The sequence below is a fragment of the Pelophylax lessonae genome (genome assembly GCF_965119305.1).
Source record: "Pelophylax lessonae genome assembly, chromosome: 7".
NCBI lineage: Eukaryota > Metazoa > Chordata > Amphibia > Anura > Ranidae > Pelophylax > Pelophylax lessonae.
In genome coordinates, this window is record NC_138774.1 from 36,195,148 (window position 1) to 36,221,540 (window position 26,393).

Genomic DNA, 26,393 nt, shown 5'->3' on the forward strand with positions numbered 1-26,393 from the left:
CATTTAGGACTGTATTTGTCAGAGTCAATGATTATGGATCTTGGTTTTGGTCCTTTCCACGTGGTTCGAACTCTGATAGATATGCGTAGCTGTTTGTTTTGTTGAATTGTCAACTGAAAATATCTTGAATAAAGATTGGATTAAAAAAGAAAAAAAAAAAAACGAAAAATGAAAAATGAAAAAGAAAGTTCAACTGCGAAAGCTTTAGGCAGGTGTGATAAAATTCTGTAGATTAAGAATATTTTCAGAAAAAGAAGTGTCAATGTTTTTTTTTTTTTTATCAATTAACCACTTTACCTCCGGAGGATTTTGCTGTCTTACGTCTTGGCCACTTTTTGCGATTCGGCACTGTGCGACTTTAACTTACAATTGCGCGGTTATGCGACGCCGTACCCAAACGAAATTTATGTCCTTTTTTTCCCACAAACAGAGCTTTCTTTTGGTGGTATTTGATCACCTGTGCGATTTTTACTTTTTGCGCTATAAACAAAAAAAGAGCATAAATTTTTAAAAAATAACAATATTTTTCAAATTTTTTTATATGACATTCCCCCCCAAAAAAATGTAAAAATCAAAATTATTTAAAATTTTTGGCCAATTTGTTTTCTGCTACCTATGTTTGGTAAAAACAATCACAATAAGCGTATTTTGATTGGTTTGCGCAAAAGTTATTGCGTTTACTAAGGGAAAGATTTCTGTCATTTTTGGTGTTTTTTTTTTTAACGAGTAATGGCGGCGATCTGCGATTTTTTTTGCGGGACCCTTGACTGACATTTTTGACACTTTTGGGGGTACCAGTGACATTACTACAGTAATCAGTGCTATAAATATGCACGGTTACTGTAAAAATGACACTGGCAGGGAAGGGGTTAATTTTATTGGAGAGGGAGGGGTTAATGTATGCCTGGTGCTTACTAACGCGTGTGGGGGGAGGTGACTGAGTGACACAGGGACAGATCACAGGTTCAGCTATGCTGAACCCTGCAATCTGTCACTGTTTGTCACTTAGGAGATCCGCCCGCTTTGTTTACACAAGCGGGCGGATCTCCAGACTCGATTCCCCGACGATCAGGGAAGAGCGGCGGCGATTGCCGCTGCTCCTCCCTTGGCCCGACTCCCGCTGTGACTGAAAACAGCGGGAGCGAGCCTCGCCCACAAGGGGAGGAGTCCAGCGACGTAGGTCTACGTCGCTGGACGGAATCGAGCCACTTTGCCGCAGTACAGTCAACGTGACTGGTCGGCAAGTGGTTAACAAAATGGAAAGTAAACGAACAGAAAAGAAATCTGTTACAAACCTCAGCGTAAAAAGGAATTAAACCGCCGAATGGCCACCGTAACCGAGTGGCTTACGTTAGCAGGAAACAGTCTCTAGCCGCAGATAGTAAATCCCCTCCCAAAAACGAGACAAAGCTCCGAGTTGAGGGTAAAACAGGAACACCATTTATTGGAAGAACACAGCACACTTTTATACAGAATTTGGAACATCCTGACCCCAACAACTGCTTTCCTATTGGTCAATTGTAAAGTACCTGCAGTTCCCCTTCTGGTCCCCCTTAGCCATGCAAATGAGGAATTGAAAATGAGTCAGCAGTGATTGGTCAGATAACTTGACCAGAAGGACTGCCATGTGCAAGGAGACAGAAGCCCCCAGGGGACAATCAATGTACACAATAGCCAGACACAGAACAATGGTTCCCTAACGAGCCCTCACTACACATTACTCTGAGTGTCAATACATCTCTTAGCAGACAGCAGGCAAGTTCATTAGCACACCCGACAATAGGTGAATGGAGAGCCACCTCAGACAGTCCGTCTCCTCATTTTACAAGGGGAAATTCCTGAATGTGACTGTCCCATTTGTAGTAGTCCAAACCATGCAAGGCGTTTGGCTAAAACATAGGGGAATAAAGGGGGCTGTACGGGCCGTGGAACAGCCGAACAAACAGACGAAAGGAGGCAGCAACAATATAATACAAAGTCAGATGGTTCTGTCACAAAATCCAAATCAAATCAATATTTGGTGTGACCGCCCTTTGCCTTCAAACCAGCATCAGTTCTTCTAGGTACACTTGCACACAGTTTTTAAGGGAACTTGGCAGGAAGGTTGTTCCAAAGAACTAACCAGAGATCTGTCTATGTAAGCTGCCTAAAATCCTTCTGTCTCTTCGTGAAATGCCAGACAGACTCCATGATGGTGAGATCAGGGCTCTGTGGGGGCCAACCCATCACTTCCAGGACTCCTTGTTCTTCTGTACACTGAAGATTGTTCTTAAGGACGTTGGCTGTATGTTTGGTATTTTTGTCCTGCTGCAGAATACATTTGGGGCCAATCACATGCCTCCCTGATGGTATGGCATGATGGATAAGTATCTGCCTGTAATTTTCAGCATTGATCCTGACTAAATGTCCAACTCCATTAGCAGATATGCAGCCCCAAACTTGCAAAGAACCTCCACCATGCTTCACTATTGCCCACAGACACTTATTATTGTATCGCTCTCCAACCCTTCCCGAAACAGACCGCCTCCTGATAAAGCCAGATTTTTCACATTTTGGCTCATCAGTCCAGAGCACCTGCTACCATTTTTTCTGCATGCCAGTTCTTATGGCAACAACATGGTAGAGGTTCCTTGTAAGTTTGGGGCTGCATTTCTGCTAATGGAGTTGGATATTCTTTCAGGATCAATGGTGTCCTCAATGCTGAGAAATACAGGCAGATACTTATCCATTATGCCATACCATCAGGGAGGAGTATGATGGGCCCCAAATATATTCTGTAGCAGGTCAATGACCCCAAACATGCAGCCAATGTCATTAACCACTTTACCACCAGTCACATTGAGTGTACTGCGGCAAAGTGGTTCGTTATCGTCCAGTGACGTAGACCTACGTTGCTGGACTCCTCCCCCTGTAGGCGGCGCTCGCGCGCCGCCGGAGGCGCGCTCCCGCTGTTTTCATTCACAGCGGGAGTCGGGCCAGGGGAGGAGCAGCGGCGATTGCCGCTGCTCTTACCCGATCGTCGGGGATCGAGTCTGGAGATCCGCCCGCTGTGTGTAAACACAGCGGGCGGATCTCCATAGTGACAGGCAGTGACAGATCGGAGTGTTCAGCATAGCTGGACATCCGATCTGTCCCTGTGTCACACAGTCACCTCCCCCCCCACACGTCAGTAAGCACCAGGCATACATTAACCCCTCCCTCTCCAATAAAATTAACCCCTTCCCTGCCAGTGTCATTTTTACAGTAGCAGTGCATATATATAGCACTGATTACTGCAGTAATGTCACTGGTACCCCCAAAAGTGTCAAAAATGTCAGTCAAGGGTCCGATCTGTCCGCCGCAATGTCGCAGTCCCGCAAAAAAAATCGCAGATCGCCGCCATTACGCGTTAAAAAAAAAAACACCAAAAACGACAGAAATCTTTCCCTTTGTTAGTAAACGCAATAACTTTTGCGCAAACCAATCAAAATACGCTTATTGTGATTTTTTTTAACAATCATAGGTAGCAGAAAACAAATTGGCCAAAAATTAAAAAAAATTTAGATTTTTACATTTTTTTGGGGGGAATTTCATATAAAAAAATGTGAAAAATATTGTTATTTTTTCAAAATAAACGCTCTTTTTTTGTTTATAGCGCAAAAAGTAAAAATCACACAGGTGATCAAATACCACCAAAAGAAAGCTCTGTTTGTGGGAAAAAAAGGACGTAAATTTTGTTTGGGTACGGCGTCGCACAACCGCGCAATTGTCAGTTAAATTCGCACAGCGCTGAATCGCAAAAAGTGGCCTGGACGGAAGACAGCAAAATCCTCCGGTGGTAAAGTGGTTAAAAACTATCTTCAGTGTAAAAAGTACAAAGAGTCCTGGAAGTGATGGTTTGACCACCACAGAGCCCTGATCTCAACACCATAGAGTCTGTCTGGGATCACATGAAGAGACAGAAGGATTTGAGGCAGCCGATCTGTGGTTGGTTCTCCAAGATGTTTGGAACAACCTACCTGCCGAGTTCCTTCAAAAACTATGTGTAAGTGTACCTAGAAGAATTTATGCTGTTTTGAAGGCAAAGGGTGGTCACATCAAATATTGATTTGATTTGATTTGGATTTCTCTTCTGTTAATTTACTCTCCATTTTGTTAATTGATAAAAATAAACTATTAACACTTCTACTAATGAAAGCATTCTTTATTTACATCATTCTTTCACAGCTGCCTAAAACTTTTGCACAGTACTGTATAATATGATACAACATCAGCTTAACATTCCTTTTTGATTTTTGATTTTTTTTTTACATCTCTAAGTCAATGTAACCCAGTGCCAATAGAAATTACCTAAAATTCAATATTCTTTTATGTTTGGGTTTATAGCCCTGAAAAAGGGGGAGATCTTTGAACCCCCAAAACTAGAGATGCACCGATATAGCGGCTGAAAATAGGGTCATCTGTGTTTTGACAATAGAAAAAAAAAAAAAAGCGCCAATAATGGCATGCTGTGTCTTATCGACTTCAATGCAAAAACACCCCCTAGTGACTTCAATGCAGAAATCGCGTCCCATTGACTTCAGTGAAAAAATGCCCCCTATTGACTTCAATGCAAAATCACGTCCCATTGACTTCAATGCAAAAACACCCCCTAGTGACTTCAATGCAGAAATCGCGTCCCATTGACTTCAGTACAAAAATGCCCCCTATTGACTTCAATGCAAAATCACGTCCCATTGACTTCAATGCAAAAACACCCCCTAGTGACTTCAATGCAGAAATCGCGTCCCATTGACTTCAGTACAAAAATGCCCCCTATTGCCTTCAATGCAAAATCACGTCCCATTGACCTCAATGCAAAAACACCAGCCACATTAATTAAATACATTTTTTTTTTTTAAATCTGTGCATACAAAATTTTTCTTTTAGTTTAGACACCGGAATTTTAATTTTGGTGCACCACTACCCGAAACGCATTGGCTGTTTTGTGTTGTCTCTTGTGAACAAATGTCAACATTAATAGCTTTTGGACTCTGAGACCTTTTATTTGGCACTCGCTTTGAACTTTTTACATATCAATCTTCAAATCTGGGCCCCTCTATTTTGGGACACCCTGTGTTATCACTGCTGTTTGCATTGCCTTAGTGAGTAAGACCAATGGTATATATACAATGACATGCTGTGACCCACTGTGGCCAATCAGGAATGAGCTTAATAGTCTGATAATAATACACTTCAAAGTGCTGCCTTTTGATTGGCTGATGTTGATGCTCATCATTACTCTTTGCACATTGTTTTTAAAGGGCAACTCCAACCAAAAGCAGAGTAAATCTAGACAGAGTCACTGCAGGGAGGGGGGAGCTGAGTTTGTATAGTCACTGCTGGGAAAGTAGGAGCAGTGTGAACTGAGCTACTGAGTCACTGCTGGGGTGAGGAGCAGAGAGGGCTGAGCTCCTGAATTACTATTGGGAAAGCTAACTGCTCCTGAATCACTGCAAGGAAGGGGAGCATAGGGAGCTGAGCTGCTGAGTCCTACTAGGAGAGGAGAGCTGAGCTTCTGAGAGAATGACTTCAGTGCTTCTGCTGTAGTTTTGAGAATGAATAGCTTCCCAGTTGCTGCAACTACAAAGTTCAGTGAGGGATAATATAAAAGTTCATGTTTTCTTCACATTTCATAACAACCAATTAGATGCTTCCTTTCCATTCCTAACCTAAACTAGAAAAACATCAGCTGGGATCTGATTGGTGCATTGTAGCCTTCCATTTCAGATACTTTTATGCAAGAGTTCAGGCTTTATCCATTGTAACATTACACATAAGGAAAGGTTCCGTACCCTCTGTCTCTATGGGTTTGGTGCTTTCAGCGGCCATTTTTTTGTTCTCCCCCAACAGGTTGATGCTGGTGGAGGAGGAAATCAGGAAGGATCACACCCAAGAACCAATCGATATGAAGAGGAGACTTATCGAGGCTCAGGTGGAAATTACAATGTCATTGTGCCTTTCCGTGTCACATGCCCATCCCACCCTGTCTGTGTCTGCCATCTGAGGAGAGAGGGACAGGACTGAGTTCTGGCACAAGCAGCTGTGCCAGAAGACCCCTAGACTTGGCAGGAGAAGAAAAGAGACCCTGCATGTTAATTTAGTGATGCCCACAGAAAGTAGATCTAGTAAGCCTTACATAAAAGCCCAATTGACCCTTTAGTTTAAATCAACTAAGTACATTCCAGTAGCATCATAACAAAAGTTGTTCTTATGTGTCTTACAGTTCATTTGCTTTAGAAAGCAGCTACAGCCAGCGTAGAGAAGCCTCTCCTTTGCCAGCGTGCTCCTAATCACCTCCACTTTGGGATTTTTCTAGCACTTTTTGTTCACATGTAACAATCAGTCTTTTTTGCCAGAATATTACTTAAAACTTTTTTTTAAGAGCCCATTCAGACTAGCGCGACACGACTTTGGGGGGCGACCTGTGAAGTCGCGTGCACCGCTGTGCACCGCGACTTCGGCGCGACTTGCAGAGACTTCACATAATGGAAGTCTATGCAAGTCGCTCCGAGGTCGCCCCCAAAGTAGTACAGGACCCTTTTTCTAAGTCGGAGCGACTTGTGTCGCTCCTATTAGAACGGGTCCTGTGCTAATCAATGGACCGCGACATACCGCGACTTGTCAGGCCGACAAGTCGCCTGACAAGTCGCGCTAATGTGAATGGGCTCCAAAGCAGAGGCCCTAGAGAATAAATTGGTGGGTTTAAATTATTTGTGTCACACGGTATTTGCACAGCATTTTCTAATGCAATTTGATAAAAAGAAATTTGGGGGGGGGGGGGGGAATTTTAATGCATAAAACAAAATATATAATCCAATTTTATATCATTTCGATTTTATGCTGAGGAAATAGATACCAAACATGTCACGCTTTAGAATTGCAAACACCTGTGGAACGGCGACAAACAACGTAAATTTTACCATCTATATCTAATCTATAGGCAATGGTTTAAAAGCCTTTACAGGTTACCACTTTAGATTTACAGAGGAGGTCTGGTGCTAGAATTACTGCCCATGATCATTACTGCCCATGATGTGATACCTCACATGTTTGCGTTTGCGCTGGACCACCACATGCGTTCACCTTTGCACAGATAAATAGGAGGCCAGAGGTACTTTAATTTTATTTCTTTTTTAATTATTAATTTATTTTTTTATTTTTACACAGTTGTTTTAATTTTTTTTTAACCACTTTTATTAGTCCCCGTTCACACTGGGGCGACCTGTGAGGCGACCTGGTCGCCTCACAGGTCGCCTTCCATAGGGAAGCTGCGGACCCGTTCTAATAGGAGCGACACAAGTCGCTCCGACTTAGAAAAAGGGTCCGGAGCTTCTTTGGGGCGACCCGGAGCGACCGTCATAGACTTCAATGTTATGAAGTCCGTGCCGGCCGCTCCGAGGTCGCGGCGCGCTGCTCGCACCGCGACCTCGGAGGTCGCCCCGGGAAGTCGGATTGCCCCAGTGTGAACCGTGCCTAACTGTCACAAGGAATGTAAACATCCTTGTGTTTGCAATAGACACGTGACAGGTACTTTTTATGGAGAGATCTGGGCAGTGCTGTATTTTGGCCTAGGCCAACAAGGCCTAGGGCAGCACTTTGCAGGGGGGCAGCAAAAACAACTGCCCCCCCCCTCCATCTGAGATTCTATTGGCCACTGGTTGCTAGAGCCGCCTCTCTCACCCCCTCCTTTCTTTCTCACCCCTCCTCTGCTCTCTCTCTCTCACCCCTCTTCTCTCTCTCTCATTCCCCCTCTCTCTCTCTCTCATCCCCCCTCTCTCTCACCCCCCTCTATCTCTCTCACCCCCCTCTCTTTTTCTCTCTCACCCCCCCTCTCTTTTTCTCTCTCGCCCCCTCTCTCTTTCTCTCTCACCTCCTTTCTCTCTCTCTCTCACCCTCCTCTCTCTCATCCCCCCTCTCTCTCTCTCTCTCTCACCCCCCCTCTCTCTCTCCCTCACTCACCCCCCTCTCTCATCCCCCCTCTCTCTCCCTCCCTCACCCACCCCCCTCTCTCTCCCACCCTCTCTCACCCCCCCCCCCCCGTGAGATCTCAGGGGTTCATGCTGGGACTTGTAGTCCTTAAATTTTGGAGGGAGTCACATCCGTTAAAAAAAGGAAGGAGTGGGGCAAATTTACATAGGAGGGGGGGCGCCCAATTTTAGTCTTGCCTAGGGCAGCACAAAACCAAAATACACCACTGGATCTGGGATCTATAAGATCCCAAATCCCTCCTTTACACCTAAAAGCATTTAAAACACCAAGATCAGTGCTTTTTAAAAATTGGCGCTGATTGTTTTCAAGTAAACCGGAAGTGATGTCATGTCATCACTTCCGATTTACTATTAGAAACAGACAATCAAAGCCGATCCCGGTGTAACGTTAAAAAACCCTACCCCGTGAAAATTCCCTACCCTCGTCACTTCCTGTTCACGTACATGATTGAACAGCTGAGCAGCTTCCCACTGCACATGCTCACAGCTGCGGAAGGTAGGGAATTTTCGTGGGGTAGTGTTTTTTAACGTTACACCGCGTCATATATCAGCTGTTGTCGCACGTCCCACTGCGCATGGGCAGCCACAACATTAAATCATCTCCGCTCCAACCCTGAGATTTCCCTGCGGGCTCCCGTCATTCATCAGCAGGTGTGGCGTCCCACATGATCTCGGCTCCGTGATTTATATTTTCATAGACCCGCTGCCTCTTTTACATTTTGGAGCCGAGATCAGGGAAGTGTGACGGGTTGGAGCGGAGATGATTTAATGTTGGAGCGGAGATGATTTAATGTAGCTGATGCGGTGTAACGTTAAAAAAACACTACCCCGTGAAAATTCCCTACCCTCCGCAGCTGTGAGCACTCGCGGTTGGAAGCGGCTCAGCTGTTGAATGACGTACGTGCACAGGAAGTGACGCGGGTAGGGAATTTTCATGGGTAGTGTTTTTTTTTACGGAACACCGGCTTTGCTTGTCTGTCTAGCCAGCTGGCGGACATGGCATCTAGTAGCTCGAGTCTCCAGGTAGGGCACAAGAGTCCGAGAGAGACGCGGAAGGCAGCGGCAGGGAAGGGAAGACCCCTCCCGCAGCTTGTTATAGCAATCGAGTGGCTATTTAGATGCTCTAATTGCTATTACAGGAGAGCCAACCGCTGGTTTTAGAAAACTATACCGGGGTGATGCCTGCAGCCTCAGGCATCATTCCGGTATAACCACTGAAAGTCCAGCAACGTACTGGTATGTCACTGGACGGGAAGTGGCTAGAGAAGGGCATTTGTATGGAAGCAGCTGTCTCTCTGCAGAGTTCCGATACATCCCCTACTGAGTCAAACCCATCACTCTGCAAATACCAAAGTTCATGGTCCCTGCTGATTGGAGAACTTTGGCTCTGACTCAGTAGAAGAGTGTGTTTGATCTCTGCAGAGAGATCACTGCTTCCCTTCGGAGAGCAAAGGTCCTACTTTTCAGCACACTGACAGGACACAAGCTTTTTCTACTCAAGCTGACTTTAATAGAAAGCAAACTAGAAGACTTTTGCACACCTTTGTTTTGATGCACCTTGAATGTATTTAAAGTATAACTAAAGGAAAACATTCTCTTTCAGTTTTGGATAGAGGGGAGATGGATTAGAACACCTGCCAGTTTTTATTGCTGTCTGTGCCCCCGTTAAGAAGATTCACCTCTATATTGTCCTGTTTACTGTTATCATTGAAAGTGAAAGTAAAAGAAAATCCCAAATTTTGAGTTTTCCCCAAAAAAAGTAAAATCTTCCAATGGGGACACTAGTTCTGGTGACTTTGGGGTCCCCAAATAATTCCTATAATTTGCAGGGATCCCTTCCTGTTTGGTTATGGTACAGGAAGTGATGGGAAATCTCCCCAATGAGACACAGATGGCAAAACAAAATCTGATTGGTGTTATAACTGTCCCTTGCTCTATCTAAAATTCTACTTTAAAGCGGAACTAAACTTAGAGTTTTGACAGTTTCCCGAAAAAGTTACATTCAAGGCATGCCATGCCCATGAATAACTGTTTTTGCTCTTTCAGACGGGCAGCCGTGGTTTTGCCGCACCACCCAAGCTGTACACATGCTGCAGACATAATGCTTTGCTTCATGGCTGCAGATTTTTAACTCTGGGTGCAGAGTTTGACAGGTGGTACCGCCTGTCAAACTCACCCATTGAGTATAATGAGACCACGCCACAACTGCGTGCAATGCTTGCGATTGTGGCACGGGAGTGCAGCAGCAGCATTATAGGGTTAAATTAGGCATTAAGGAGATGTTATAACACCTTCTCACCGCCTATAAAAAGCACTCTGAAAAGTATTCAGAAAGCAGGTTGCTCTTCAGAGGGCACCAAACTCTACAGGGAGTGTGAAAGAGCCCTTACAATTACTAATGTACTAAATGTATGTTAGCTCCTAGCTGAACTGTCAAGCCATCAAATGGCTGGTGTCATAGCTGATTGCATATGCAGCATCATGGCAACTGCAGATCAAACACAAATAAAAGGCTAAGCTTTCTTAGCTGTAAAGGATAGGAGGGATTAGTCCTGCTTTAACTTAAACTTAAAGTTCAGTTGGCCTTTAAGACCCATTTACACCATACTGTAGGCACTAGGCTGTGCAGAGCAGCCTTGCCCAATGCAGTCACCAATGCACTTTGCCTTGAGTCCTATGTGTTGAGTTCGTTCCACCACACCAAAAAAACCATTAGGACGTGCAGTACATTTTTCTCTTTCGTTCATTGACGGACACAGCTCCTAAACTTCATAACCATTGGGTTATACTGCCCCCTACAGGAGTAGGACGCTAGTCTTGAATAGGGACCTAGTTCCTTCCTGGAATCTCTGGTCCTTGCAATTATTTCTTTTTAGATCAAAATTTTTCTCCTGGTTTTTCCCTGTGAAATCTATAATCAACTGCCAGACTGGGCGACGGACTGGATAATCTAGATCCAGTGGTCACCCCAAGCTGGCCAGCAAGCGCACAGACCTCAGCTCCACGCTAGGTCAGCCGCAACATAGCCCCACCAGACGGGGGCTGACCTGCGAGTTACATTTTTCGTGAGGTCGCATAAGAACGGGTCTTGGCCCAAGACGTAGCGTTCCTCCTTGCCAACAGCCCCCCCATTTCGATGGCGAGGGGTTCTGTCTGGAGCGTTGCCCGCCTGGTTCCTGGTATGGTGAGTAGCTCTCCCACCTTCTCTCCCTGCAGGATTTTGGGGTGGACGTGGGCCCCTCCACTTATGCTGGGGCTGTGTGGATGGTCTGGTCCACCTCCTGGGATGGGGGCAGGGCGCTATACTGGAGATGAGGGCGGGGGGGTTGTACCTGGTGGGGGATCCTGCCAGTGCCCCCGTCTTGCCTGGGCCTGTCCTTGAGGCCTAGGGACCCCTCCTGGGTTCCTGGGAGCCTCGCTGTACTGCTGTATGCACGGAGGCCATTTTTGTGTAGTCCGGCGGTCATTTTGCGGTGGTTTGCCATTGAAAATAGCAGCGGCCATGACAGTGGGGCTCTGTGGGTGGGGATCTCGGTGGTGGGAGCCCCTCCTCATCCCCTGGTGCTGACTCCTGGATCTTTCCACTTCCTGATCGCCGCTCATGGAGTGCAGATTATTCTGGTGGCTGCAGGTGCCTGTTTTTGTTGGGTAGTGAGTCTGGTGAGGTCGAGGTCCTCTCCCTCGCTGCTAAGGATCGCTTGGTGCTTTGTGCCTGGCGACCGGGTGGTGCTGCCAGCGTGGTGGGGATTGTCCCTTTGCAGTGTTCTACACTTTTTGTGGGGTTCCCCTGGTAACTCATGGAGTCTTTGGAGCACATCTCCTCACCTGATCCCCTCTCTGAGGCTGCGGGGCCCTCCGGCTCTCAACCATCCATCGATGCACTGACGGCAGACTTGGAGTCCTTTGTGTCCCGGGTGGAGGTGGCTTTCTGGCGAGGGGCTAGCAAAAAGCGTTCCCCGCCTTCCCCTGCCTCATCTGTCTCATCAGATCCTGAATCTGATTCGGCGGTCGCGGACATGGGTCTCCCTGCTGGGTCTGCGACCACGCGCCCGGAATACTCAGATAGTGAGGATTATTCCTCCACATCTGCAACCGCACACAAAAAGGCGCTGGTAGAAGCACTGATTGTATCTGTGCATGAGACCTTGAAAGTGGGGGACGCAGCTGCTGCTGCGATGGAGGCGCAGGTTCCCTTTGGCACTCACAAGCCATCCAGAGCGACAAAGGTGTTTCCTTTCCCCGCCTATTTTGACAGAATTGTCGCTAAGAGTGGGGACCACCAAAGCATCCCCTTGGGGTCCCTAAGTGGTTTACTAGGTGGTACCCCATGAGGAGTCCCTTATTAAGAAGTGGACTGTTCCACCGGCGGTGGACCCTCCGGTTTCCAGATTGAACAAGGCAACCATGATTCTGGTTGAAGAGTCCGCGGCCTTTAGGGGATCTGGCTGACAGGAAGGCGGAGGCTGTGGCCTGCAAAATGTATACTCTGGCAGGTTCTGCGCTGAGGCCCGTATTTACCATTGCCTTGATGTCACAAACTCTGACTGAGTGTGCTAAGCTTTTACGCCGTGACCTGGGGGGAGAATGTCTCCCCCCTGCCTTTGCTGAGCTGGCGGACCAGCTGGTCCAGGGGCTGCAGTTTATCTGTGATGCCTTTTTGGATGCAGCTATCCTAGTCGCTAGGATCTCTGTTTCGGCAGTAATCCTCCGACGTGTCTTTGGGCTCAAATGCTAGTCTGTGGACTAAACTCCTAAACAGGCTTTGACTGATCTCCCCTTTCAAGGAGATCGCCTGTTTGGAGCTACCCTAGATGACATCATTAAAGGTCTCACAGGGGGAAAGAGCACCTTTCTTCCGCACTGCTAAGGGCATCGTAGATGTGGGCCCTCCTTCTCGGCTTATAGGAAGTTTTTTCTTCCCTTAGGGTCGACTGACAAAGGCTCAAAGCCTTTCAGGGCCTCCTCTGGAGGTTCCAAAAGAACCCGGTCTGGCAAGCCAAGAGCAGGCTTCTCTAGACCCATGGACTTGATTTCTTCAGCATGAAGTTGCGCCCTCACACATATCAGGGTGGGGGGGGGGGCATATTTACTGGTTTCTAGACCTGTGGACTTCCCTGGTACAAAAGAAGTGGGGCTACGAAGTCATTCGGTCCGCCTACAAGATCAAGTTTCGTTCTTGTCCCCCCGGCAAGGTTCTTTTCTTCCAACTTGCACCTGTCCCCAGACCGCTCACAGGGTCTGTTTTGGGCGGTACAAGACCTGTTACTTCAAGGGGTGATTGTCCTGGTTTCCGACATTGGTACGTTTTGATGGTTTTTACTCAAACCTGTTTACAGTTCCCAGGAAGGAAGGCAAGATGTCTCCAATTCTGGACCTCAAGGCACTGAACTGCTTTGTGCGGGTGGAGAAGTTCAGGATGGAGTCCATTAACAAGGTGGTGGCATCCCTGCATCAGGGGGATTTTTATTGCCTATCGACATCAAGGATGCTTACCTTCACATTCCAATATGTGCCAGGCACCAGCACTTCCTCTGCTTTGCCGTGGAAGAGGAGCATTATCAGTTTGTGGCGTTACCTTTTGGTCTTGCCTCTGCTCCTCATGTCTTCACAGAAGTGTTAGACCCTGTGCTAGCATTGTTACACCAATGGGGGATCGCGGTACTGGGCTACTTGGACTACCTCCTTCTGTGAGCAGAGTCTTCTACTGCTGTGGTAGAAAACCTGGAAATCACCATACGAACTCTGTGGGAGTTTGGCTGGATTATGAATTTTCAGAAGTCTACTCTGGTTCCGTCCACAAAGCTGGTCTGACTCTGAACTCGGCCTTAGCCAGAGTGTTTCTTCCTCTGGACAAATTCCAGAAATTGCAGGCTGCTATTCATCTTCTGCTGTCCAGCAGATGGTCATCCCTCCAGACTTGCATGCGGGTGCTGAGCCTGATGGTGTCTACCTTTGAGGCGGTTCCGTTTGTACAGTTCCATATGTGGTCCCTGATATGGTGGCTTCGTTCTCTGGTGCTTCGGCTAGGCAAATCCTTCCTCCCCTGGTATTGGACAGTGGTCACTATGGATGCCAGCCTGTCCAGCTGGGGCGGCGTCCCTGGCGTCCCCAGCAGATCAATGTCTTGGAACTCCAAGCAATCAGACTGTGCCTAGACCATTGGACCCTTCATCCAGAGGTGTTTCATCAGTTGTGTCTCCGGTGGGGCATCACTGAGGTGGATCTGTTGGCACCCTGGCTCAACAGAAAGGTGCAGAGGTTTGTGGCTCGGTCACGGGATCCCTTGGCAGACGCCACAAACGCGCTGGTGGCCAAGTGGGGTCAGTATTGTCTGATTTACACCTTCCCTTCCGCCTTCCTTCCTGAAGTCCAAGCTTCTGCCAAGATTTTTTACGCAGGATCGAGGCAGAAGGGATTCTGATCATCTTAGTTGCTCCAGACTGACCTCGCCGGGCTTGGTATGCTGATCGGGTGCGGATGGTCGCTGACGTTCCTCAGAAGCTTCCTCTCAGGGAGGATCTGCTGTCCCCAGGACCAATCTTCCATCCTGCTTTACAGTCACTGGCTTTGATGGTTTGGCTGTTGAACGCCAGGTGCTGATGTATAGAGGTTTATCTGAGTCTGTGATTCCAACGCTGTTAAAAGCTAGGAAATCTATCTCTAGGAAGATCTACCATCCTACGTGGAAGACGTACATTGCGTGATGTGAGTCTCTTAAGGTTCATCCTCGCTCCTTCTTTGTGGCTTGGATTTTGACCTTCCTTCACCGGGGGTTGAACAGAAATTGGCCTTGAATACCATCAAGGGCCAGATGTCGGCTTTGGCGGTCTTCTTCCAACGACCCTTGGCCACGCAATCTCTAGTGCGTACCTTTCTTCAGGGTGTCCGACATTTGGTTCCTCCAGTGCGGTCTCCGTTGCCGCCTTGGGACCTCATTTTGGTGCTTTCGGTTCTCCAGAAGCCTCCCTTTGAGAATATTTGGGAGATTCCCTTGCTTACGCTGTCTCAGGAGGTGGCTTTTTTGGTGGCTATCACCTCTGCGCACATGGTGTCGGAACTGGCAGCGTTTTCCTGATGTTCCCCTCACTGGTGATTCACAGAGATAAGGTGGTTCTTCGCCCCTGTCCCTCGTTCCTCCCAAAGGTTGACTCTGATTTTCATTTGAATGAAGACATTATGCTGCCTTCTCTGTGTCCCTGGCCAAAACATCCGTAGAAAATGTTTTCGCTTCCTCTGCGACCATTTCAAGATGGATCAGACAGACGGTTATTCAGGTCTATTCCATCAGGGATCTGGTTCCTCGTTTCCCTGTCAAGGCGCACTCTACTCAGGCACTTGGTGCCTCCTGGGCCTTCTGTCATTTGGCGTCAGTGACGCAGGTTTGCAACTACCCGGTCGTCGGTGCACACTTTCACAAAGTTCTATAAAGTGTATGTGTTGGCATCTGTGGATGCTTCTTTTGGCCGCATGGTTTTGCAGGCTGCTGTTAGAGGACCTGATCCTCTTGAGGGTGTATTGTTTTTTTCAGGTGAGCTCCAGTTGTTTTGGTTGAGCTCCTGTTGCCTGGTTGGCTACTGTTTAGCCTTTGGAATTTTTTTGCTGTTCCCACTTCTCATTTTTAACACTCCTTTGGGACATCCCAATGGTTACGAAGATCAGGAGCTGTGTCGTCAATGAACGAAAGAGAAAATGGGATTTCTCTTTCGTCCATTGATGGACACAGCTCCTTATCGTCTTGACCATTGGGTTATACTGCCCCCTACAGGAGTAGGATGCTAGGCAGGAAAAAACTTGACTAAACGCCTATGGGGCAGTCCCAGGGGTATACTCCCACTCTCAGCTATAGGCACTCAGTTTTTATCTGCCTAGTAAGGAGTAAGGACCTAGTTCCTTGCTGGGATCTCTGGTCCTGGCAATTTTTTCTTTTTAGATTACATTTTTTTCCTATCTTTGTTTTTTTGTTCCTGTGATAAACTACTATCAACTGCCGGATTGGGAAACGGACTGGATAATCTAGATCCAGAGGGTCCTCCCAGTCTGGCCAGGGAGCATGCGCAGGCCTTAGCTCCATGCTATGCCAGGTCGGCCGCGACATAACCCCACTGGATGGGGTCTGGCCTGCCAGTTAAACGTCTTGCGAGGGCTCATACGACCTGGCCTCGGCCTGAAATCGCAGGGTTCCTCCTGGCTGACAGCCCTCCCTATTCCGATGGAGCAGTGGTCTGTCAGGAGCAATGTCCAACCATGTTCCTGGTATGGTAAGTTTCTGCCCCCCCCCCCCAACCCTGGCTGGTGATGGGGGTGGGAGCGTGCCGCTGGCAACCTGAAGATCGTCTTTGGGTGGGGGCTGTAGCTGGTGGGGGCTCCTGCCAGTACCCCCCCCCCTTCCTGCTGGGATCGTGTTCGGTGCTCCTGGGGTCCCGCGCGGTGGCCATTTTCTTGTGACCTTTTGTGCTGTAGATCGACGGCCATGTTTGTGTAGCCTCGGCTGCAATTTTATTGTGGCTTTCTCATTGAAAATAGAGGCGGCCATGTTTTTGAAGCTATATGGGCAGTGATTTTGGCGGTGGGAGCCCATCCTCATCCCCTAGTGCTGACTCCTGGATCTTTCTCTTCCTGATCGCCGCATGGTGTGCAGTTTGCCTGGTCTTGTAAGTGCCTGATCGGTGGTGGTGGTGAGTCTTTTTGTGGGGTTTTCTCTCCCTCTCTCTGCTATAGCAGTGGTAGTGCTCTGTGCTGGACCCTGTGGTTTCTGTATGGTTCCCCCTCTTCTATAATGGAGTCCCTGGAGCACGTTTCCCCACCTGATCCCCTCTCAGAGGCTGCCAGGTCCTCTGGGTCCCAACAATCGCTGACTGTACTGACAGCGGTCCTAAAGTCCTTAGTGTCCAAGGTGAATTTGGTCCTGGGAAAGCGGGCTAGCAAAAAGCCTTCTCCTGCTTCATCTGTCTCATCAGATTTTGAATCTGATTCGGCCACCACGGATGCGAATTACCCTTCTGGGTCTGCGTCCATGCACCCTGCGTGCTCAGATAGTGAGGACGATTCTCCTGCTCCTCTAGCCGCGCATGAAAAGGCGCTGGTGGATGCGCTAATTGTGTCAGTGCGTGAAACTTTAAAAATGGAGGATGTGGCTGATGCTGCGTCGGAGGCGCCGGCCCCTTTTTGCACCCACAGGCCATCCAAGGTGGCAAGGGTGTTCTCTTTTCCCGCTTAGTTTGATAATATTGTCATTAAACTGTGGGGTTGTCCAAAACGCACTTTTGCAGTCTCTAAGCATTTTGCGATGCGGTATCCTTATGAGGATTCCCTGCTTAAAAAGTGAACGGCCCCTCCTGTAGTGTTCTTGCCGGTTTCCAGGTTAAATAAAGCCAACCTAATTCTGGTTGAGGAGTCCCTGACCTTTAAAGATCCGGCTGATAGGAGGTTGGAGGCTCTGACCCGCCATATGTTCACTGTGGTTTGTTCGGCACTTAGGTCGGTATTTACTATTACCCTCTGACCGAGTGGGCTAAACTTTTATGCCGGGACCTTTGTGGAGCTGGCAGATCAATTGGTCCAGGGCTACAGTTTGTCTGTGATGCCTCCTTTGGATGCGGCTCCTTTGATTTCCAGACTGTCACCCCAACAGTCGTCCTTCGCCGTATTATCTGGCTGAAATGCTGAAATGCTAGTCTACGGATCAGACTTCTAGGAAGGCCATATCTGATCTCCCATTTGTGGGGGATCGCCTGTTTGGAGCTTTCTTGGATAACATCATTAAAGGTCTCACAGAGGGGAAGAGTACTCTTCTTCTGCAGGCTTCCAAGGGCAAGGAGCCCTGTCGTAGACGGGGGCCTATCTTCTCTGCTCATAAGAGGCCTTTTCATCCCTCAGGGTCTCAAGACAAGGGATCTAAGCCCTTCGGTGCCTTCACCGAAGGTTCTAGGAGGACCTGGTCTGGTAAGTCACGAGTGGGCTCTTCCATACCTGTGGACAAGGCTTCCTCTGCATGAAGGTGTACCCTCACACGTATCCGGAGTAGGGGGACGTCTTCACTGGTTTCTGGATCTGTGGACCTCCCGGGTAAAGGACAAATTGGTCCACGAAGTCATTCGATCCTGCTACAAGATCAAGTTTAGATTTTATCCTCTTGAAAGGTTCTTCCCTTCCAACCTGCACTTGTCCCCAGATCGCTTCCGGGATCTCTTTATGGTGGTGCAAGACTTGTTACTTCAAGGGGGGATTGTCCTAGTTCCGACTTTGGAACATTTTCAGGGGTTTTACTCAACCTCTTCACAGTTCCCAGGAAGGAAAGTAAGGTGCTAAACTGCTTTGTGCGGGTACCGAATTTCCGAATGGAGCCCATTTGCACGGTAGTGGCACCCCTACATCAGGGAGATTTTCTCGCTTCTATCGACATCAAGGATGCCTACCTTCACATTTCAATATGTGCTGATCACCAGCGCTTCCTCCGCTTTGCCGTGGACAAGGAGCATTACCAGTTTGTGGCGTTACCCTTTGGTCTCGCCTCTGTTCCTCGGGTCTTCACAAAAGTGTTGGCCACGGTACTAGCATTGTTGCGTCAGCGGGAAATCGTGGTACTGGGGTACCTGGACGATCTTCTTCTGTGAGCAGAGTCTCCGACTGCTCTGATGGACAACTTGGAGATTACTCTTCAAACTCTGAGGGAGTTCGGTTGGATTTTTAACCTTCAGAAGTCTGCTCTGATTTTGTCCACAAGACTGGACTATCTGGGTCTGTGATTCTTCCTCTGGAAAAACTCCAGAAATTGCAGGAGGCAATTCAGCTTCTGTTGTCCAGCAGACAGTCACCCCCCGGGCTTGCATGCGGGTGCTGGGCCTGATGGTGTCTACAGTTTCACACGAGATCTCTGCAAAAAGATATTCTGGTGAAATGGGACAAGAATCCTCATTCTCTAGACAATCTGATCCTGTTGAGCCGGGGTAAATGAGAGGGTCCCTGATCTGGTGGCTTTGTTCTCCGGCACTTCGACAGGGAAAATCCTTTCTCTCCCTGTACTGGACGGTTATCACCACGAATGCAAGCCTGTCCGGGCGGGGAGGCGTCCTTGGCACAGATTGTGCTCAGGGGGTCTGGACGATCAATGGACTTTGTCTGGATCATTGGAAATTTCGTCTTCGGGGTTGTCCAGTATGAATTCAATCAGACAATGCCATGGCTGTGGCCAAGGGAGCACAAAAAGTGTCATGGTGGCTCAGGAAGTAGCCAGCATTCTAAGGTGGGCAGAATGATTCGTTCCAGCCCTCTCTGCTGTACACATTCCAGGGGTGGAAAATTGGCAAGTGGATTTCCTCAGTTGACAGGCATTGAACCAGGGAGAATGGTCACTTCATCCGGAGGTGTTTCATCAGTTGTGTCTCCGGTGGGGTACTCCCCAAGGTGAACCCGTTGGCCTCTCGTCTCAACAGGAAGGTACAGAGGTTTGTGGCACGGTCTTGGGATCCTCTGGCCGACGCCACAGACGCATTAATGGCCCCTTGGAGTCAGTTTTGTCTGATTTATGTGTTCCCCCTTCTCAAACTTCTGCCAAGACTCCTGCGCAGGATCGAGGCAGAAGGGCTTCTAGTCATTCTAGTGGCTCCAGACTGGCCTCACCGGTCTTGGTACGCCGATCTGGTACGGCTGGTCGCCGATGCTCCTTGGAGACTTCCTTTCAGGGAAGATCTGCTGTCCCAAGGGCTAATCCTCCATCATGCTTTACAGTCACTGGCTTTAATGGCTTGGCTGTTGAAAGCCAGGTTCTGACGGATAGAGGTTTGTCTGCATTGGTGATGCCTACACTGTTAAAGGCTAGAAAACCTACCTCTAGGAAGATCTACCATCGTACTTGGAAGACATACATTGCGTGGTATGAGTCTCTTGGGGTTCACCCTCAATTCTGATCGGTGGTTTGGATATTGGCTTTCCTCCAACGTGGGGGGGGGGGGGGTGGAGCAGCGCCTGGCCTTGAGTACCATCAAGGGCCAGTGGTTTTCTTTCAATGTCCATTGGCCACACATTGCTTGGTGCGTACCTTTATCCAGGGAGTTCGACACTTGGCAGTGCGGTCTCCATTGCCGCCGTGGAACCTCGATTTGGTGCTGTCAGAAACTTCAGAAACCTCCCTTCGAAAGTTTTTGGGAGGTTCCCCCGCTTACGTTGTCCCAGAAGATGGCCTTTTTAGTGGCTATTACTTCTGCATGCAGGGTTTCGGAACTGGCGATGTTGTCTTGTCGTTCACCTTACCTGGTTGTTCACAGAGAAAAGGTGGTTCTCCGTCCCTGTCCGTCGTTCCTTCCAAAGGTCGTCTCTGATTTCCATTTGAATGAAGACATTGCCTTCCTTATGTCCCAGGCCTAAACATCCTAAGGTCATTGCCCTGCATTCCCTGGATGTGGTTCGGGCAATCAGGGTGTACCTGGCAGCTACAGAGTCTTTTCGGAAGTCAGGCTCACTATTTGTACTCACGGATGGACCTCGAAAAGGGTTGTTTGCTTCTGCTGCGACCTTTCCAGATGGATCAGACAGAGGATGATTCAGGCCTTTTTCAATTAAGGGTCAGGTTCCTCCTTTCTCTGTTAAGACGCACTTTCACAAAGCTTTACAAGGTGGATGTGTTGGCATCTGCGGATACTTCTTTTGGCCGCAAGGTTTTGCAGGCTGCTGGTCCTCTGAGGGTGTATTGTTTTTTTCAGGTGAACTCCAGTTGTTTATGGTTGAGCTCCATGTTACCTGGTTGGCTAAGGTTTAGCCTTGGGAATTTTTTTCTTGCTGTTCCCACCATTTATGTTTGACACTGCTTTGGGACGTCCCAATGGTCAAGAAAATAAGAAGCTGTGTCCGTCAATTAATGAAAGAGAAAATTGGATTTTTGACTTACCGTAAAATCCATTTCTCTGATGTTCATTGACGGACACAGCACCCACCCCTCTGTGGAGTTGGCTTTCTGCTGACACTGCTTGTAACAAAACAGAGTGCCTTTAGCTGAGAGTGGGAGTATACCCTCTGGGACTGCCCCATAGGCGTAGTCAAGCTTTTTCCTGCCTAGTGTCCTACTCCTGTAGGGGGCAGTATAACCCAATGGTCAAAAAGATAAGGAGCAGTGTCCGTCAATGAACATCAGAGAAATTGATTTTAAGGTAAGTCAAAAAGTCAAGTTTTCAGTGCAGCGCATTGGAACACACTACACTGCACCACAATGCTCTACAAGTGAACAAAGATAAAAATGGAATGTCACAGATGCACAACAAGGACCCTTAAAGTTCTTCTCTTTTGTTCTGTATTTACACAAGAGTCTTGTGCCGAAGGACATTTACCAAATGGGACAGCAAAATAAAACCCCAATAGGGATCTTAGTCATTCCATATACATCTCTGCCCAAATTGTCCACAGCACAGTGTGTCTTCGGGCCAGAAATGAAGCGCCCATTTACACCAGCAGTGCCTTAAAACTAGCTACAACTCGCATCTGCTGGTTTGCACTCCAAGGGAACAGGGCCATTCACTGATTACAGCCCATCACACCATTTAACTTTTAATGATTTTTTAAGAGCTTATTTACACCAGCTAGCCAGACTTATGGCTAGTTCACAGCAGATACAGTCCATTGTATTTTTATTCTGCATTAAAAAGGCATGGACAGTGTTTAAAAAGAATTCCAATGGGCCTAGTTCACATCAGTTCATTGCATCTCAGTGCAGTCAACAAAAGTAGAATGTGTTGCATTTTTTCTCTATGGAACGCATCTGAAACATAGCAAAATGCACCAGAAACAACATATCTTCAATTATTTATTTATTACAGGTTCTTATATAGCACCATCAATTCACGCCGCACTTTACACATACTGTATATATTAGGGTTGCACCGACATCTGTATCGGTGCAGATACTAAGCATTTGCATGAGTATCGGTACTGGTGCAAATGCTCTGATTCCCGAAACCGATACCTTCTGGCTTGGTTCTATCAGCTGTCAGCAGGATTTTCCTCGCTAACAACTGAAATGTAAAGAAAAAGATGCCGGCAATTATTGTTTGTTAAGGAGCAGGCCTCCACGACCTTAACAACCAATGACATTTCAGCTGTTTGTCCCCGGGATTGCCCTCCCTGCCTCCTCCTCCCCCTCCCGCCAGCTATCAATTCTGCCCCCCCCCCTCCCCACAGCTCATACCACACCAGCCTCCAGCCCTCCTGACCTTGTCCTGCTCTGCAAACTGAGTGGGGGGGCCGGAGGTACTCTAGAATTCCCCCGCTGTGAAGCTATTTAAAAAAAAAAAAAACGTCTCTGCGTCCCCTATGTTCAGTGGGTGCCGAGGGACAGAAAGTGGACTATTTAAGCACTTTTGGGTTTAGGCAGGTAAATCCGCAGCAGCGTCCTACTCAATTACAGTGAAGGCCAACCTTTTCTATATCAGTACACTAGGGCCGGAGGGGAGCGCTGCTGCGGATTAATCTGCCTATACCCGAAAGTGCTTAAATAGTCTGTATTCTGTCCCCCAGCACCCACTGAACATAGGGGACCCGGAGAATTATTATTTTTATTTTAAATAGCTGCACAGTGGGGGATTAGCTCATTGGTGCACAGAAGTTTGGAGTCCCCGCCCATTTTACCTCCAGCCCCCTACTGAGTTCCCTCTAGCCCCAGTTACCCAGGAGGAAGGGACAGGACCAGATATATCATTAGTGCTCAGCTAGTCCCAGGCTCCCAGCTCCAGAGGATCCACCTGCATGAGAAGCCTCATCCAAACTACCCTGCCCTCACTTACTCCCCTACTCCCTCCACCTTGCCCTCACTTACCCCCCCCCCCCCACTCCCCCACCTTGCCCTCACCCCCCTACTCCCCCCCACCCTGCCCTCACTTACCCCCCTACTCCCCCCCCCCCACCCTGTCCAAACTTACCCCCCCTGCTCCCCTCCCCACCCTGCCATCACCCAACTCCTTAACCACCCCCCCTCCCAAACCACCCCTCTACCTACTCTTTCTAGGCGATGGGTATCGGTAATTGGTATCGGTGAGTACCTACATAAAAAGTATCGGTACTCCTTCTCAATGTTAAAAACCAGTGCATCCCTAGTATATATTGTACATTCACATTAGTCCCTGCCCTCAAGGAACTTACAATCTTAGGTCCTTAACTCACATTTGTACATAATCATTCTAGGGCCAATTTAGACAGGAGCCAATTAACCTACCAGCATGACTTTTGAGTGTGGGAGGAAACCAATGTACCCGTAGGAAACCCACGCAAGCACAGGGAGAACATGCAAACTCCAGGCAGGTAATGTCATGGGTGGGATTCGAACCGACGACCCTTCAGTTGAGAGGAAGTAAAAAAAAGAGGGAATGAATGCACTGGAACGCATAGAAAACACACCAGAACTTATAAAAAATGACGCATGCAGAAACACACCCATAACACAGAAATTTTGGTATGAACCGGCCCTAAAAGCATGTGGGTGGGACAGTGCTGATGTGCAAGTCTTGCCAGTTAAAATGCCAGTTATTTTGAGCTAGGTCCAATAAAATTTGAAAATGACAGCCACATAGCAAAAATATGGATCCTTAAGCTGGCCATACATGGATAGAAATCCAGCTGATATCTGCTAAATTGCCCGAAATTTGCTCTGTGGGTTGTCCTGCCAACACTAGTTGGTTCAACAAAAGTAAATTTTTCAATTCAGTGCTGGGTGCAAAATTTTTGGCTGAAGAGCGCCTCCATCTAACCAGATGCAAGCACTTTTCGGGGTATTCTGACAAGCGCAGGTGCTGGCTGTCAGAATACAATAGACAGTACTGCAGATTTGTCCTTTCGTGCTGTTTAGCATGGAAAGGGCGATTGAGTGACTTCTCCTGTTCAGCTCCGTGTTTTTGGCCATCTTTGTTCTTGTGTTAAAGATTTGGAAATTGGGCCATTATAAACTATATGGCAGCAACTGTAACCTAGATATACAGAGTATTAAGATTCCAGTTCCTCAAATTTCTGAAGAAGTACTGGATAGTAGGGGGTCTATTACTCTAGTGGCCAAAATGTGGTATATTTTTTGATTGAGCTTTTTCAGGAAAATGTGGCCATTACGTGGGGCTGATGATCAAAGAAAGTCATAGTAGTAGAGAAAATTTGGGGGAAATTCATGAAGCCTGGGTAAATACTTGTGACATTCGTTTATTGAATGTTTTATAGATAGACCCCTTAACCACTTGCCGACCACCGCACGACTATTTACTGCGGCGGTCAGCCCCTCACAGGCAAAGCAACGTAGGGCTATGTCGCTAGCCTGTGAGGCTCTGGGGAGCGAGCGCGCGCCGCCGGAGGCACGCTCCCGCTCAGTCACGGACCCCCCCGCGCGTGTGCCTGGTGGACCCGATGTCCGCCGGGCACTTGCGATAGTCCGTTACACCGGGAGAAAGGCAGGCGGCTAATGTAAACAAAGCCGCCTGTCATTCTCCCCTGTGTAAGAATGGAGATCACACGGTTCTGCTATGTAGGACCGTTGATCTCTGTTCTTACACCAGTAGCCACATCCAATCACAGTTAGAATCACGCCCCTAGGGACACACTTAACCCCTCCCTCTCAAAAAAAAGTTAACCCCTTCACTGCCACTGTCATTTTTACAGTAACAGTGCATATGTATAGCACTGATTACTGTAGTAATGTCACTGGTAACCCCAAAACTGTCAAAAATGTCAGTCAAGGGTCCGTTCTGTCCGCCGCAATGTCGCAGTCCCGCAAAAAAAAAAAAAAAATCGCAGATCGCCGCTATTACTCGTTAAAAAATAAAACAACAAAAATGACAAAAATCTTTCCCTTAGTTAGTAAACGCAATAACTTTTGCGCAAACCAATCAAAATACCCTTTTTGCGATTTTTTTTTACCAAACATATGTAGCATAAAAAAAATTGGCCCAAGATGTTAAAAAATTTTGATTTTTAAATTTTTTTTTGGGGAATTTCATATAAAAAAATGTGAAAAATATTGTTATTTTTGCAAAATTGACGCTCTTTTTTTGTTTATAGCGCATGATCAAAAAATCGCACAGGTGATCAAATACCACCAAAAGAAAGCTCTGTTTGTGGGAAGAAAAGGACGTCAAATTCGTTTAGGTACAGCGTCGCAAGACGGCGCAATTGTCCGTTAAAGTCAGGCAGTGCCAAATCGCAAAATAGGCCCTGGTCAGGAAGGGGGTAAAATCTTCCGGGGCTTAAGTGGCTAATTTATGATATTAGAAGGAGGTTGCAATTTTGCAAAGGTTCAAAGCTGTTTTCTTTGGCTGCTGTAAGTGAAAATAAATACTAAATTCTTCAAGGTATTGGAAGCCAGGGACTTGTTTTCCATTGTCCCTGTCTACTTAGGCACCCAGCACTATCACATGGGGGCAGTGACATAGTCCTTAGCCCATGTAAGCTCCTATTCTCAACAAATCATGATACAGGGCTTCATTTTCCCAATCCGTGGACCAAGCCTACAGTAGGGGGGCATAGGGAAGGGAGGAAGAGGCAGCTGCAAGGGTCTGCATTGAATTGAGATGGATATCACTAGATCTTAGATATTATTTTTGGTGCAGACCAAAAAACTTTGAATCCACTGTATATTTATGATAGGTGCACATGAAGACATGGTAAGTATAGAAAGTACCATTATATCATCTGTCTTGTGTCTTTATCATGCCATTATCATGGATTAGATAGTTAGATAGTTATACTGTTTCTCAGTTAATTTGTGACATTTATTGATGCTGGAATTCTTTAGTTCCTGAAAAGAGGAACTTCACCCCAAACAGATTTTTCCATTTTGGGTGGAATAACTAGAATTCACTTACTTGCCAGGTGTTTGGGATCTTGACACGAAGCTCTCCCTCTTTCCATCCACTGTATGGCTATTAAAGTAAGCATGGATAGTAAGTTTAGCTTTTGGTGTCATGCCCTAAAGTGAGTTCTCAATATACACTATATGGCCAAATGCCTGTGGACACCTGACCATCAAACTTTAGAGTTTGGTGGACATCCCATTCCAAAATCATGGGAATTAATATGGAGTTGGCCCCTTTGTGGCTATAACAGCCTCAAGTCTTCTGAAAAGGTTTCCTACAAGATTTAGGAGTGTGTCTGTTGGAATGTGGGCCAGTTCATCCAGAAGATCATTTGTGTGGTCAGGTAAATTGGATGAGAAGACCTGGCTCACATTCGGCATTCTAATTCATCATAAAGGTGTTCTGTAGGGTTGAAGTCAGAGCTTTGTGTAGGCCATTCAAGTTCCTCCACACAAAAGTCATCAAATCATGCATTTATGGAACTGGCATTGTACCCAGGGGCACAGCCATGCTAGAGCAGAAAGAGTCTTCCCTAAACTGTTTGCACATTTGCCTAAAATGTGTTTGTATG

General features: G+C 47.4%; 1 protein-coding gene across 12 annotated transcripts in view; it reads left to right on the forward strand.

Moving 5' to 3' along the window:
- SYNGAP1 (synaptic Ras GTPase activating protein 1) overlaps window positions 1–26,393 on the forward strand; it is a 643,453-nt gene that overhangs the window by 588,665 nt on the left and 28,395 nt on the right. For 9 of the 12 annotated variants that reach the window (XM_082263688.1, XM_082263697.1, XM_082263693.1 and 6 more), the window contains one exon: window positions 5,872–5,953. In XM_082263688.1, the coding sequence (XP_082119814.1) occupies window positions 5,872–5,953 (82 nt within the window). The remainder of the gene's footprint in view (window positions 1–5,871; window positions 5,954–26,393) is intronic. The other 3 variants (XM_082263695.1, XM_082263698.1, XM_082263691.1) reach the window with 1 other exon arrangement.